Below are 16366 nucleotides of genomic sequence, written 5' to 3' on the forward strand. Positions count from 1 at the left end.
TCAGAGAGGGTTGTGAGAGGAATGACATAAGCCAGATTTCAGTTAAGGGATTGGAATTAGTTTTATGGAGTAAGTGAAAATTTCAAGTTTGTGGGGTTTATTTGTTCAAATCAGAAAAAAAAAAGTCTTCTAGTGGTAGAGGCTGGTAGTGGGTAGTTTAAGGAAGTCTGTGTGAAAGATGAAAGTGAGAGAAGATAGCAGTAGAGTGTATTTTGCAAGTAGGTCAATCAGTGGAACAATAATGTTCTCAACTACCTTGTCTTCTGCATTTCTTGTTCATACATATAACTAAATTCTGTTAACCAAAGAAAATAATGGAAAAAAAGTTGTTCCAACGGGTAAATCACTAAATCACTAAAACAATTTTGATTTTCAAAACAAAAGAAACAATCATTGTCTCTGCTTGGGGTAGGTGTTTTTTTGTTGATTCTCAAGCTTACAATTTTAACATAATCAAAATGGTAGAAGTTCATGTACCAGATTTTTAATAAGCTTAAGTGATAATTGCAACACTTTGCAAAACAAATAGTAAGAAAATTCTCAATCCTTCACATGGAAATATCATATTTCTGACATGCTATGTAAAATTTTCAGTTGTGTTTTTCCTTGGCTTTTATTTAAAGTAGTTTAACATTCATTATTTTCATGGTTAAAATATCTCATTGGTCTTTAGAAAGCTAAGTTCCCTTATATTTAATTAAATATGTATAGCTATTGCCTTATCCACAAACAATGATTAAATAAAATTAAATTGCATGAGCAGCATATGTGAACATTTTCATTGAAAGTAAGAGAATTTAGGAATTATTTAGCTTTGAATGTTTTGTGCATAATAAAGAAAAAATGAAGCAAAAAACTCAAAAGCAGGTTACATAGCTCACCTTAAAGCTTTAATGTTTCTAACCTCTTTTAGAGAAAAAAAAAGAAATTCAAGGAATTACCTACTTCCTTACATTAAGGCTTCTTATTTGGGGTTTTCCTAGAACACACAGGAAGAACTAGACCTAAAAACTCTTATTTTGCTTATTGCTGTAATATACCTTATATGGTGTTATGCTATAACTTATGACTGAAAATCTATGAAACAGAAAATTTTACTGTGACTTAAGAAAATTCCCTAACTTCTTCCCCAAAACTAAATTTAAAAAATAATTTGCATCTAATTAGTTCCAGTGAGCAAGTGTAATCCCTGGCAGTAGCTGAGCTATTAAAGGTTTAAAACATTGAACATATGCTTTAAGGAGCTTTTGGGATACTACTGTATCCAGGAAAAGGACACAGAAAAATGGCCACTATGTTGTTGGTTTTTTTAATCTTCAAAAATTTAAGCAGAAAGTCTGTGACAATCATTATTATAGAGATACTTTATCATCATTAACACTTAGTGGTAACTAAACTGTTCATCATCTTCCTTTCTTTCCCAGCTCTATTTACAGCTTTGGAAAGTGCTTTGCTATTTTGACTCCTGTTAGAGTAGCTAGATACTTAAGAAATCAATCTAATTACAGTCATAATTTATTCTATTCTGAAATAAGCATGACTGATGGAGCTTTTTCAAGCAGCTGAATTAATTAGTTTAGTATGTTTCTGTAAGTAGTATAAAAATAGAAAAGTCTGAAAAAGCCAACCTCAATAAAAGGTGGTTTGGTCATCTATGAGATACATAACTAGACAGTTTTAAGTGTGTACTCCAAAATATGTACAAACCTGAAATTGTACTTTATGAAACTATAGCCAGCTGGAAAGCATGTCAGATTTATGTTTAGAGTAGTTAATTTATGAGCATGGATAATCTTTTGGAATAGGAGTAGCATAGAGAGTGCCAATATTTTGAGTCATTTTGTACTGTCAGTAGATATTGCAAGACTAAACAACTAAAAAAATATATGTACTCTGACCTCCAGTTCAAAAATATTATTTATTTTTGAGACGATTTAAAAAACAGATTTATTTCTAAGTGTTTTATTAAACATGCTCAGACAGTATCTTACCTTTGTAATAATTTCGAGCAACAAAGCATCCTGTTAACTTTTATGTTCTTTATTAGTTGACATATTATTACATTGATTTGTTTTATTCTTACCTATTTACCCTTTTTGATTGAATTCTTTTTAGAAAATTTCATTGTGTTCCTGGGAAGTTATCTTAGTATACATACTAGGATAACAAATTTTAAACATTCTTAATACACATTTTCCTGGTTTATCAAAAGAAAATTTTGTAGTGACCCTGCTGACAAATATCTAATGCTTCCACCTTCCTATGGTTATATGCTCATCAAGGTCAGTCTCTGAAGTGATTTATGAAATGAAGGGTGACGTATTAGTTCATTATTTTATGCTTGGAATGCTGTTGTAGAATCATAGCCTCAGAATTTGAAAAGGTTTCAAAATTTATCTAGTTCCATTCATATCATTCTTTCTATAACTTTCCCAGAAATGATCACTGCTGGATGATCTCCAATTATAGGGAATCGTTTGAGTATTGTGGAAACACAATCAGGATAATAGAAGATCTAGCAGCTTCTACATTAAGGGATTGAAGGGTTTGGAATACAATATTCCAGAGGTCAAAGGAGCTAGGATTAAAACCAAGAATCACCTACCCAGAAAAACTGAGTATAATGCTTCAGGGGAAAATATGGTCATTCAATGGGATAGAGGACTTTCAAGCATTCTTGATGAAAAAACCAGAGTTGAATAGAAAATTTAACATTCAGATACAAGAAGCAAGAGAAGCATGAGAAAGTAAACAGGGAAAAGAAATCATAAGGAACTTATCAAAGTTGAACTATTTACATTCTTACATGGAAAAATGACAATTGTAACTTATGAAACTTTTCTGAGTATGAGGATAGTTGGAGGGAATATAAATGTGTATATATGTATACATACATATATATGTCTATATAGGAGGGTATATGTGCATATGAATACATATGTGAGTGTGTGTATATATGTGTGCAGGTATACATAGAGGGCACAGGATCAATTGAATAGGAAGGAATGATATTTAAAGGGTGAAATTGAGAAGTGAGAGAGGAATATAATGAGAGGAGATGGGGAGAGACAGAATGGGGTAAATTATCTCATAGAAGAGGCAAGGGAAAACTGTTACAATGGAGGGGAAGAACAAGTATACCATGGGTGGTGAACCTGCAAAAGGGAATGGGTCAACCTTACTCTCATTGAATTTGGCTTAAGGAAAGAATAATATGCACTCTAAATTGGGTATCTTACCCTACAAGAAAGTAGGGGGGAAGGGGATAAGAGGGGGGATGATAGAAGGGAGGGCCAGGTGGGGGGGTTGGGTAGTTAGAAACACATACTTTTGAGAAGTCACAGGGTCAAAGTAGAATACAGAACAAGCCGGGGGAGGAATAGGATGGAGGAAAATATAGTCAGTCTTTCACAATATATCCACTATGGAAATGTTTTGCATAACTACACATGTACAACCTATATTGAATTGTTTTATCTTCCCAGTAAGGGTGGGTGATGAGGGAAGAAGGGAAAGAATCTGGAATTCAAGTTTAAAAATCAAATGTTTAAAAAATATATTATATATATATATATATATATATTTTTTTTTTTTACATGCACTGGGAAATAAGATATATAGGCACTGGGGTATGGAGATCCATCTTGCCCTACTGAAAAGTTGGAGAGGGAATGGGGGAGGATATAGGAGAGAGCAGATTGGGGGAGGGGGTATTCAATGGGATTACTGTTCTGGGGTGGTGGGTAGAGGAAACACAGGGAGAAAATTTGTAACAGAAAATCTGGTGAAAACGAATGTTGTAAACTAAAAATAAAGAAAATTTGTTTTTAAAAAAAGAAAAGAAAATTTGATTTTCATATAAAAGATTCAAGAGGAGCATTAAAAGCTAAACAGGAATGATTCTTAAGGGATTCAATAAAGTTAAACTCTTTCTGTTCCTACAAGATAATATTTGTAGCTCCTAAGAACTTTATCATTATTAGGGCAGTTAGAAGGAGTATACATATACAGAGGAGATGGATATGAGTTGAATATGATAGCATGATATCTAAAAAAATAAAATCAAGGGATGAGGATAGATGCGGTAGAAGAAAAGAGGCAGAATGAGATAAATTGTCTCACATAAAGGAGGTGCGAAAGAGCTTTTACAGTAGAACAGAAGGTGGAGGAGATCACTTGTACCTTACTCTTGTTAGAATTGACTTAAAGAGGGAATAACATACACTTAATTGGGTATAGAAATCTGTCCTATTGTACAGGAAAGTAGGAGGATAAGAAAAGGGGTGTAATGATAAAAGGGAGAGTAATTGGGGGAGACGGTAGTCAGAAGTAAAACCCTTTTGAGGATGGCCAGGCTAAAAAGAAGGAGAAAGAAGGATAAATGGAGAGAAATAGGATGGAGGAAAACACACAGTAATCATAATTGAGAACAAATTTTTACAGCAAGTTTCTCTGATAAAGGCCTCGTTTCTCAAATGTATAGAAAACTGAGTCAAATTTATAAAAATACAAGTCAATATAAGTCATTCCCCAATCAATTAATGGTCAAAGTATGTGAACAAGCAGTTTTCAGAAGTAGAAATCAAAGCTATCTACAGTCACATGAAAAAATATGTTCTAAATACTATTGATAAGAGAACTATAAATTAAAACAACTCTGAGGTACCACTTCACACCTGTAGACTAGCTAATATACCAGAAAAGGAAAATAACAAATGTTGGAGAGGATATGGGAAAATCGAGACAATAATGTGCAGTTGTTGGAGTTGTAAACTGATCCAGACATTCTGGAGAGCAATTTGGAACTCTACCCAAAGGGCCATTAAACTGTGTATACCAGGGGTGAGGGTACCTGCAGCCTTCTAGGTCCTTGGATGCAGCCCTTTGACTGAGTCCAAGTTTTACAGTACAAATTCTTTTATTAAGTGGATTTGTTCTGTGAAGTTTACATTCAATCAGACTGCCAAACTTGAGAACCTAGAGGCCCACATGTGTCCTCAAGGCCGCAGGTCCCCCATCCCTGGTGTATATATATCCTTTGACCAAGAATCACTACTACTAAGTCTGTATCCCAAAGAGATAAGACAAAAAGGAAGAGGACCTATATGTGCAAAAGTACTTAAAGCAGCTCTTTTTATCATGGCAAAGAATTGGAAATTGAGGCAACTCCCATTAATTGGGGAATGGCTAAACCAGTTGTGGTATATGATTGTGATGGAATACTATTGTATTATAAGAAATGACAAGCAGGATGATCTCAGAAAAACCTAAGTTACAGGCGGCTAGGTGGAGCAGTGAGTAAAGTGCTGGCCCCAGAGTGAGGAGGACCCAAGTTCAGTTCCAGCCTCAGACACTTAACACACACACACACACACACACACACACACACACACACACAGAAACTAGCCGTGTAACCTTGGGCAAGTTACTTAACCTCAATTGCCCTCCAAAAGGCAAACAAAACAAAACAAAAAAAAAAACCCTAAGTTACATGATGTAATACAAAGTGAAATGAAAACACTGTACATAGTAACTCCAGTATTGCATGATGATCAACTCTGCATGATTTAACTATTCTCAGCAAAGATCCAAGACAATTCTGAAGGATTTATGATGAAAAAATGCTACCCATCCCCAGAGAAAGAACTGCTGGCATCAGAATACATATCAAAGCATTGTTTTAACTTTTTATTTCTTATTTCTTTTTGTTTGCTTTTGGTGTCTTCTTTTACAACATAACACATATGGAATGTATGACTGCATATGTATTACCTATATCAAACTGTTTGCCATCTTTCAAAGAGGGAGGAGAAGAAGGAAAGAATTCAAACTCACAATTTTTTAATGAATATTTTGGAATTGTTTTACATGTAATTGGGGGGGGGGGGGGAGAAATGTTAAATTTTTAAAAAAAATATGTCACTGAGAACTGGATACTGTGCTCCAGAAGTGATTGTAGCAGGACTATCAACTCCAGTATTCTGGATGTTATGCTTCCATTCACACAGCCTAAAATAATGTTTCTTCTTTATCACACTAACTCATGTTGAACCTGAAGTCATCTGATTACTAGACAATCTCAGAAGAAAATTATCCCATTCTGCCTTAGTTTTTTTTTTTTAGGCTCTGATAACTCAACTCACAGATAATAAATAAATGTCATAATCAAGAGCATTTGGGCCTCCGTGATTTATGCTTTGTTGGTACTTGCTTAAGTGTGTCCCTAAAAGGGCAGTCTGCTTATTGTGTCTTTCATGAGGTTTTATCTTTTTGTATGGTTTTTTTCTTAATAGAGTAAAACATTCTTCTCTACTGGAGAGTCTAATTATTCTGCTATTCTGATTTTTAGAGACAGTGCCCATCATACACAAAAATGTCCTCAAAATCAAATCTCTTTTAGAATTTTTTTTATTCACCCTTACCTCTTTGTATTCTTTCTTTTAAATTGGCATCATCCTTACCCTATTCAAGTTAGTTTAAAGCTAAATCCTATTCTACATATATTTGTATTTCCTGTCCTTTAATTTCTACTTTAAATAAGACCTGTGTTCAAGTCTTTACTTCTGATCCTTTACTACTTTGTGTAACCTTGGACAAGTCTTTTAATCTCTCTGGGTCTCATCTTCTGAAAATTCCACAAAGTAAGGAAGTTGGACAAGATGCATCTGAGGTCCTTTCCAGTTCTAAATACATGATCTTATGATTCTCTGTGTAGTTAAATTTTGAATTTACCAAAATGAGTTAAGATTGTCATCAGCCTTTCTAAAGGAGCCCAGTTATGGCTTAATGTTTAGAATGGAGTACAGCTGAGTCCCCATTCATGCAAATGTTGATTTCCTTAAAATGGTTGCATGAATTAGAATTCACAGGATTTAAAGTTATAATTTTATAAGATATAGTAATTGGTTCAAGCCCCATGGAAATATGCAATGGGAATTCAAATAATACTACTACTTCAGGGGAATTCATTGTTTGTATTAATTGGGACCTAGCTACACATGTTGATGTGTACATTGAAGGCAGAAGCTATTTTCCAATAATTAAAACCAGGAATTCTTAACTGTTAAATTTAAACTGATTATGAGAAAATAAATATTTCAGTCTTTTAGCTATTTATGAAATTGAATTGACAATTTATGAAATGGGAGCAGGCATACTCAGTTCTTTGGGTATCCACAGGAAAGATCACAACTAGCACAAGAAATGGGACAGCAGTCACACTATAATTAGGCAGAGAGGGTGTGGAAGTAAAAAGCACAGGAAGTACAAAGAAAAGCAGTTTTTTGGGTACAGAGATAGATGGAGTGAGGGGTGAAGAAAGGCAGGTAGTATGGGGAGATGACGAGGCAGAATGTGATACTCAAGCAACCGTATATTAGAGTTGGGGATACTAGGTAGCATGGACCCAGTGGAGATGGAAGAGTGTTGGGAAGGTGGGGCATTCAGGAGTTTAGAGTCTCATTTATATTAGGGTTTGGAGGCAGACAGACTAATTCTTATCAGTGCAGCCTTGGGGTTCATCAACACATCCAAATCATTTCAAAGTTGTCAATAAAACTCTAACGTTAACATATCCATATGATCTCAAAATTATCAGCACCATTTGATAATCTGCTGGGCTTTATTTGGAGGCCTGGAATTTGTATGGGATTTATATATTGTAGGACCAAAATGTCATGACAGTGAAGCCTAGGTGACTTCCCCCCAATTCAGCACATATTACCAGGATGTTATTTTTTGTTAATATATGATACAATTTATAAATTAATGCTCCTTTGATCTTTGAGATGGTTTGTACATGATTTCCAGGTTCCCCTTTTCAGTCTTACCTCTTGTCCCTTCCATATCACAGGGATTAGGATCATGGCACCCCCCACAATTTGGAAAATCTGTGTGAAAATTTTGGTCCTCCCTTCATACCAGAAAAGAAATCTAAATTATAATGGTATTAAAAATAAAATATATTGATATTACACAATACAGTACATGTAAATTAATGCATTTCTAAGTTTCTAAACTTTTTCTTTGTCGTGTGCTGGCCTTCATCTGTTATCTGTGCCTTCCCCAAAACCCCCCAAAAATTCTCACTTAATTTCTTATGCTAGCCTGCAATATATTGAAACCACTATGGGGAAAGTCAGTATGTGGAAATTATAACTGTATACCTATTGGTGGATTGGGGGTTATCAGGGAGACCAGAAGATGCAGTTTTAACACCTGCAGAAAGGCATAAGAGTATAGTGGATAGACTGCTGCTCTTTGAATCAGAAACATCTTTATGTGAAGTCTTATACTAGTTTTGTAAGCTCAGGCAAGTCACTCCTTAACCAACCTCCCCTTTTAAACTCTAGTGCCAGATCACATTTTCTATACCTATATGATACCCCCAGCACCTCAAGTTTGCTGTCCAAAACTGACCTACCCATTTACTGCCCCAAAAAACTATATATACTGTACCTTAATGTACTGTTTCTGTGGATGACATCCTCCCTGTCATCTATGCTTATAAGCTCAGACTTATCTTTGACTCTTCTCTCCTCACCGCAATTAATCATTTATTACTGACAGCACCTGACTAAAAATACCATCTCTACAATATATCCTAAATCTATCCCTTTCTTTCCATTCTCACTGCAATCACTGTAAATAAGACTCTCATTACCTTTTGCCTAAACCATATTAATTTTCAAGTAAATTTTTATGATAACTTTTGTTTTTATATTACCTAAATTTCTCCCATTCTCTGGCTTTTCCTGAGAACCATCTTATAAAAAAAAGAATATTTTTTGAAGAAAGGAGAAAATCAGCAAAACCTACCAATACATTGGAAAAATGAAAATATAAGCAATGTTTCAAGCCTGTGAACCTCCCACCACTGCAGAGGAAGGCAGGGTATCTTATTATATCTCCTCATTGTTCTTTGTAATTCTTCAGCTTTGACTTTCAATTGTTATGTGGTGGTTGTTTTTTTTTTCCATTTATATTGGTGTAGTCATGTATATTGCCTGAACTATTTTAATAGCTTTCCTAATAGTCCTTCTGCCACCAGTCTCTCTCCTCTTCAATCTATCCTTATGTAGTGCTACCTGAGTAATCTTTTTTAATTTTTCTACCCTGATCCTGCAACTCTTGTATTAGAAAACTTTCTGTATCCTCCCATTGAATGAGTATTCACCCATTTGAGACTCTCTGCAATCTGATAGCATGTTCATTACATTTGTAGATGACACAAACCTGAGTGGGACAAATAGCTAACACATTGGATAACAGAATCAGTATCCCAAAAGATCTTGGAATATTTAAAGCATTGGACTAAATCTAATCAGATTTAATTCATTAAGGATAAATGTCAGATTTTACACTAAGGTCCAAAAAATCAACTTCATAATGACATGATAGAAAAGTCATAGTTACACATCAGTTTTTCTGAAAAATATCCGGAGTTGTTTTAGTGATCCTCATGGTCAACATGAGTCAGAGTCTGATGTGAAAACCAAAAAATCTTGAACTGCATTAAGAGAATCATAACTTCCAAGTAAAAAAGATATTATGGCCTTTCTGTACTGTGCCCTCATCAAAGCTCATCTGGGGTATTGTATTCAGTTCTGTGTGTTACATTTTTAAAGAGTTACATCAATAAACCGAAGAGTATCCTGAGGAGGGCAACCATGGTGAAAGGTCTTGAATCCATGTCATGTTAACATCAATTGGGGAAACTAGGGTTTTTTAGCTTAGACAAAAGGAGACTCGGTAGGAGAGCAATCATGATAGCTTTCTATGTTCAGAAGTTTGAAGAGCTTTCAGTGGGGAGGGATTAGATTTGTTCTGTTTGGCTCCAGAGGACAGAACTAGAAGCAATGAGTTGAAGTTCCAAAAAGATAAATTTAGGTTTGATTACAGGAAAACTTCCTGACAAATAGAACCTGTTCAAAAGTGAAATGGGAGAGACTTCTCAGTTATATTATAGGAGGGATTTCTTTTGAGTATGGTCTGTTCAGTTAGACCAGTCAGCTAAAGATGCCTTTCAACTCTCAAATTCTGTAATTCTCTGGAACCTTTCCTATCGTATGTCTCTCTAGTCCCCATCACTTAACAATAATAATACTTGTAACTGACCTTAAATTCTTTGCAAAGCAATTTATACACCTTATCTCATTAAATCTTCACAGAAACTCTGTAAGTTAATAACTTTGTATAGGTATTATTATTTTGCAGATGAAGAGACTGAAGTTTCTCAGAAGTTAAGTGACTTACCCATAGTCACACAACTAGTATGTGTCGAGAGGTGGAATTTTAACTCAAGTTTCTACTGACTCAAGTTCACTTTTTTTATTATACTGCTAAACTGCTCACCATACCCTTTTCTCATCCTAACTCTGCCACTTCTGTGATTTTGTTTATTTTTTCCCATGTCTAGAATTAACTCTTATCAGCTCTCCTTGTTTGGAAATCCTCTCCTTACTTAAAGACCCAAATCAGTTTCAACCTTCTTTGTGAAGCCTTCCTTCCTGATCCTTTACCCTCCCTGCTTGTTATCCCCCAACGGAAAAGTTTATTTCCCTTTCTCAGTATTCCCTTTCCCCAATATTTTTGGGACCTTTTCATTGTATTTGTCACAATTTGAGTCATATTGCATGAGTAAATTTCTTATCCCATGGAGTATCTTATTTAATCCTCATATTACTAATGTACACAGTAGGCAGATAGTAAAATTTGTTGAAATTATTCATGACTAGTAATCTTTTTGGGGAATGCTTCATTTCCTCTTTTTGCTGGCATGTATGTTTTTTAATATGTATGCCAGACCCAGAAAAGATATATAATTGCCTTTGAATTTCTGTTATGAATCATTGATCCTTTTTTTTAAATTAAATTTTGTTTATTTGTAGTTTACATCATTCATTTACACAAGATTTTCAGTTACATATTTTCTCCCCATCTTTCCCTACCCACCATCCCAAAACAGCAATCTCACTGTATAACCCCTCCCCCAATCTGCTCTCTCCTATATCTTCCCCGATGCCCCCTCCAACTTTCCAATAGGGCAAGATGGATCTCCATACCCCAGTTCCTGTATATCTTACTTCACAGTTGCATGTAAACAAAAAAAAAGGAAGAAGAATATAATTTTTTAAAATATTTGATTTTAAAACTTTGAATTCCAGATTCTTTCCCTTCCTCCCTCGTCACCCACCCTTAACTGGGAAGATAAGCAATTCAATGTAGGTTGTACGTGTATAGCAACACAAAACATTTCCATAGTGGATATATTGTGAAAGACTGACTATATTTCCATCCATCCTATCCTGCCCCCCACTTGTTCTATTCTCTACTTTGACTCTGTATCTTTTCAAAAGTGTGTGCTTCTAACTACCCTCCCTCCCCCCCGCCTCCCCCTCCATCATTCCCTCTCTCATCCACTTCACCCCTACTCTCCTGTAGGGCGAGATACCCTATTTAGTGTGTATGTCATTCCCTCCCTAAGCGAAATTCAATGAGAGTAAAGTTGACCCATTCCTTTTGTCTTCCTGTTCTTCCCCTCCATTGTAACAGTTTTCCCTTGCGTATTCTATATGAGATAATTTACCCCATTCTGTCTCTCCTCCCATTATATTCCCCTCTCATCTCTCAATTTCATCTTTTAAGTATCATCCCTTCCTATTCAATTGATCCTGTGCCCTCTGTCTTTATATACCTGTACACATATATACACACACTCACCTATGTATTCATATGCCCATATACCCTCCTATATAGATATATATGTATGTATACATATATACATTTATATTCCCTTCACCTATCCTCATACTGAGATAAGTTTCATAAGTTACAATTATTGTTTTACCATATAGGAATGTAAATAGTTCAGCTTTGATAAATTCCTTATGATTTCTTTTCCCTGTTTACCTTCTCATGCTTCTCTTGCTTCTTGTATCTGAATGTCAAATTTTCTATTCAACTCTTTTTTTCATCAAGAATGTTTGAAAGTCCTCTATTCCATTGAATTACCATATTTTCCCCTGAAACATGATACTCAGTTTTGCTGGGTAGGTGATTCTTGGTTTTAATCCTAGCTCCTTTGACCTCTGGAATATCATATTCCAAGCCCTTCAATCCCTTAATGTAGAAGCTGCTAGATCTTGTATTATCCTGATTGTGTTTGTACAATATTCAAATTGTTTTTTTCTTGGCTGCTTGTAATATTTTCTCTTTGATCTGGGAACTCCGGAACCTGGCTATAATATTCCTAGGAGTTTCCTTTTGGGGATCTTTTTAAGAGGATATCGGTAAATTCTTTCGATTTATATTTTGCCCCCTTGTTCTAAAATATCAAGGCAATTTTCCTTGAGAATTTCTTGAAGGATGATTTCTAGGTTCTTTTTTCATACATGGCTTTCAGGTAGTCCAATAATTTTTAAATTATCTCTCCTGGATCTATGTTCCAGGTCAGTGGTTTTTCCCATGAGATATTTCACATTGCCTTCTATTTTTTCATTTGTTTGTATCTGTTTGATAGTATCTTGATTTCTCATAAAGTTATTAGCTTCCGTTTGCTCCAATCTAATTCTGAAGGAATTATTCTCCTCAGTGAGCTTTTGAGATTCTTTTTCCATCTGGCAAATTCAACTTTTTAAGGCATTCTTCTCCTCATTGGCCTTTTGGGCCTCTTGCCATTTGAGTTAGTCTATTTTTTTAGGTGTTATTTTCTTCAGTCAGGTTGTTGACTCTCTTTTCATGATTTTCATGCATCATTCTCTTCCCAATTTTTCCTCCACTTCTCTTACGTGATTTTCAAAATCCTTCTTGAGCTGCTCCATGGCCTGTAACCTGTTCATATTTTTCTTGGAAGCTTTTGGTGCAGGAGTTCTGACTTCATTTTGTTCCTCCCGTCCCATGCTTTATCCTTTTTGTCCCCCAAAAAGGAATCTAAAGTTGGATTGCTGTTCTTGCTTTGCTTCCTTTGCTTGCTTCTGTTGCCACTCAATTACTTGACTTTTTTTTTTTTTTTTGCCTTTTGGAGGGCAGTTGGGGTTAAGTAACTTGCCAAAGGTTATACGGCTAGTTTTTTTGTGTGGGTGTTAAGTGTCTGAGGCCAGAACCAAACTCAGGTCCTCCTGACTCTGGGGCCAGTGCTTTACTCACTGAGCCACCTAGCCGCCCCCGAATTATTTGACTTTTGAGCTCTTTGCCACAGTAGAACTCTGTTTCCAGAGGGGAGAGCTTTGTCCCAAATTGCTGGGGGTTTTGCAGCTATTAGGAAGGCACCATCTCTATAGTCCCCACACGCTCTGGCTCACTAGTCACACACCCCAGGACCACCACCCAAGATCACAATCCAGATCCAGGCAGGTTAAAGCAAGAGTGATTACCCTTTAAATGGTCGCTTGGCCCCCCCTAAGATCTGCAGGCTGAGAGCTCTGAAGCAGCCATGTGGAGGTGATTAAACAGCTGCTGGGCCTCTGCTGCTTCTCGCTCTGGGGGCAGAGGCCAGACCCGCCTCCATCCCCCCAGTTCTAACAGAGTTCTACACCAACATTTTACTTTGTCTTTGGCATTTATGGGTTAATATTTCTGGAACCTGCCACAGCTGCTGGTGATCCACTCTCCCAAAGTCTGCTGCAGCCACTGCTGGTCACAGCCATCCTGGGGCTACAACCATGGGCTCAGCTGAGCTACCAGTGCCCTGCAATGGACCCTTCCTGCCAGCTTGTCAGGCTGCCTTCAGTGGGAGATTTGTTTCTCTCTGTAAACTTTGTGGGTTCTGTAGCTCTAAAGTTTGTTTAGAGTCACATTTTATCGGTATTTGAGGTGGTTTTGGGGGGAGTTTACAGAGTTTTCCTGCTTCTATGCCGCCATCTGGGCTCTGCCTCCTGATCCTTTCTTGATAATCGTCTTTGACTAGCTTGGAAAATCCTTTTAGAAACTGAAGGTGTTTGTGTACAGTGATAGTAATAGAATTTGAACCCCACAATGAGATGAACTTATTGATATGACCAGAGGGGGCTGAACTAGGAGGAGCTAGTGCCATGGATAGAGAGAGAGGCCCAAGCAGAGAGAGACCAGAACTTCTGGGAACCAGCATCTTGAGGCTGCTGCTGTTACTGCTGGTGAGAGAGAAATTAGAACTGAGAAAGCATGACTATGGTGCCAGTATTTGGTATGTCTGTTTTGATGTCACTTTTTCAGATTCATCTGCTGATGGAGGACGTTGCTATTGTTGCAGAAGCCTTGGTACCTTGCTGTTGGTTCAGAAGCCCTGAAAGAGGATTTTCTTGTTGTATGTTTACAGAAATCTCGGAGGAGGGTCTTCTTGATGTTTTCAAGGGTCCTGGGACTATACTGATGATTTGTGCTAATTCCTCAGACCTTGTTATTGGGTCCAGGTTGATTTCACAGGCAGAGAGTGAATTGATGAGGATGCTGGCAATGTGTAACTATGTTGTGTCTTTGTTAAGCCTTGTCTTCCCAGGAACAGAAACTTCTGAGAACTTGCCTCAGGTCAAGACGAAGTATTGGATATTGAATACTGTGATGATATTGTACCCTAGTTGTGACCTAGGGGTAGATGGCCTTTGTGTTTTTTGACTGACCAAATGAATATACTTTGTTTATGATTGGAAACTAATCTACAGTTGAGACTATCCAGGGGTGGAGTACTTTGACTTTTATATTTTGTGATTGACCTGAAAACTTACTAAATGATTGAGTTACCCTATATTTTGATTTGTCTCTTTTCTGTGAATGTTTTGCCTTAATCTGTTACTGAATAAATGGAAAGTTATTATGCTCATAATCAGAACATGGAAGTTGCTTGTGCATGGGTTTACATCTACGTATCCAAGATGGGTAGGAATAGTAAAGATTAGGGGGAAATGTTATCTCTATAAAGCCTTATTACTTTCTAGTGGAGAAGGGCTTAATGTTTCTTTATATTAGGATAGTCTATATGTATAATGTATTACACAGAGTATGTTTCCACCCTTTTTTATCTTTCTTCCATCTTCAGTATGAAGCCTGGCTATCTGTACTTAAAACTAAACACAAAATGAACTTCACTTTACAAAGTGTTCAGTAAATATTTTGGGTGAATGAAAGCACATTGTCTTATCTGTACATGTATTATGTTTCCTTATATGTGAATGTTTTATTTAATAGTAAAATTACTACATCATTCACAAACATAAAGAAGCAAAAAAACAGTGGTTATATTTTTTAATTAAACTGGCTTGACTACCTTTCTTTTGTATCTCCATAATTCCTCTGTCTTTTTCAGATACAGAGAATTACAACTAAGTTCAGAAAGCAAAGTGGCTGAATTTCTCCACCAAAGTAAATTAAAATCTTTTGAAAGTGAACGTGCTCAACTTCTACAAGAAGAAACAGCAAGAAACCTCACGCAGTGTCAATTGGAATGTGACAAATATCAGAAAAAATTGGAGGCAAGTACATTTCATGTACATTTTCTTTTGGATAAGATGTAAGGGTATCATTTACAATCAATCTGTTATCACAAATCATTAACAGTGATTTAAAATTAATGTTTCAAATCTACATTAATTCAGACTACAATATATAATTTATGGCAAATAAGATGACTTGAAGTAATATTTACAAACTGTATAATAAAGCTAGTTTCCTAAGAAAATTATTGGTGTAAACCATATTGTAGAGTTTCTCTAGTTAAGAAAATTATTTTAAAGGTTTTTTAAAGGCACCTCTTTTCATATAAAGTGCTATTTACAATTTACTTTTTTTTTTTTTTTTGCTTTTTGGAGGGCAATTGGGGCTTTTTAAGTGACTTTCCCATGGTTACACAGCTAGTTTTTGTGTTAAGCATCTGAGGCTGGATTTGAACTTAGGACCTCCTGACTCCAGGGCCGGTGCTCTATTCACTGCACCACCTAGCTGCCCCTTACAATTTACTTTTAACTCATTATAAAAGCACATCCAATAGTATGGTAATTTTAATAGATAACATATTTAGAAGGCTTATCATTGAGGCTTGGTATTATCATTATTAGAGTCATACAGACATCTCATTTAGCCTCCTGAACATACTCACAAGTCAAGATGTCAGGGATTGTCATTCCTGTTTTACCGATGAGTAAACTGATTTTCTCATAAGTTAAAGGATTTGCCTAGTTTCATGTGCCACATAAGTAGCAAAACACTCTGCGAACAAATTTGGTTATGATAGTTTTTATACTTACTTGTTTAAAAGAATATTACTTAAATAAAGCTTTTTAAAGTAATTTAAACTGTTAAGTAATTAAGACTAATTTTCCCTTCAGTAAATCCAGATTAATAATTAAAATTGCTTAACTGGCTTCTTTTTCCAAGTATTTCATACTTTTTCTGATTG

The 16366-nt window shown here is 35.8% G+C and overlaps 1 protein-coding gene across 4 annotated transcripts in view; it reads left to right on the forward strand.

The window, feature by feature from the left end:
* The window catches only part of PIBF1 (progesterone immunomodulatory binding factor 1), a 321204-nt gene that overhangs the window by 121002 nt on the left and 183836 nt on the right, over positions 1 to 16366 (forward strand). For all 4 annotated transcript variants that reach the window (XM_069066780.1, XM_069066782.1, XM_069066781.1 and 1 more), the window contains exon 11: positions 15278 to 15443. In XM_069066780.1, the coding sequence (XP_068922881.1) occupies positions 15278 to 15443 (166 nt within the window). The remainder of the gene's footprint in view (positions 1 to 15277; positions 15444 to 16366) is intronic.

The sequence above is a fragment of the Petaurus breviceps genome, unplaced genomic scaffold, assembly GCF_028583685.1.
Source record: "Petaurus breviceps papuanus isolate PSGF00001 unplaced genomic scaffold, PetGlider_PUasm1.0 90730, whole genome shotgun sequence".
Classification (NCBI taxonomy): domain Eukaryota; kingdom Metazoa; phylum Chordata; class Mammalia; order Diprotodontia; family Petauridae; genus Petaurus; species Petaurus breviceps.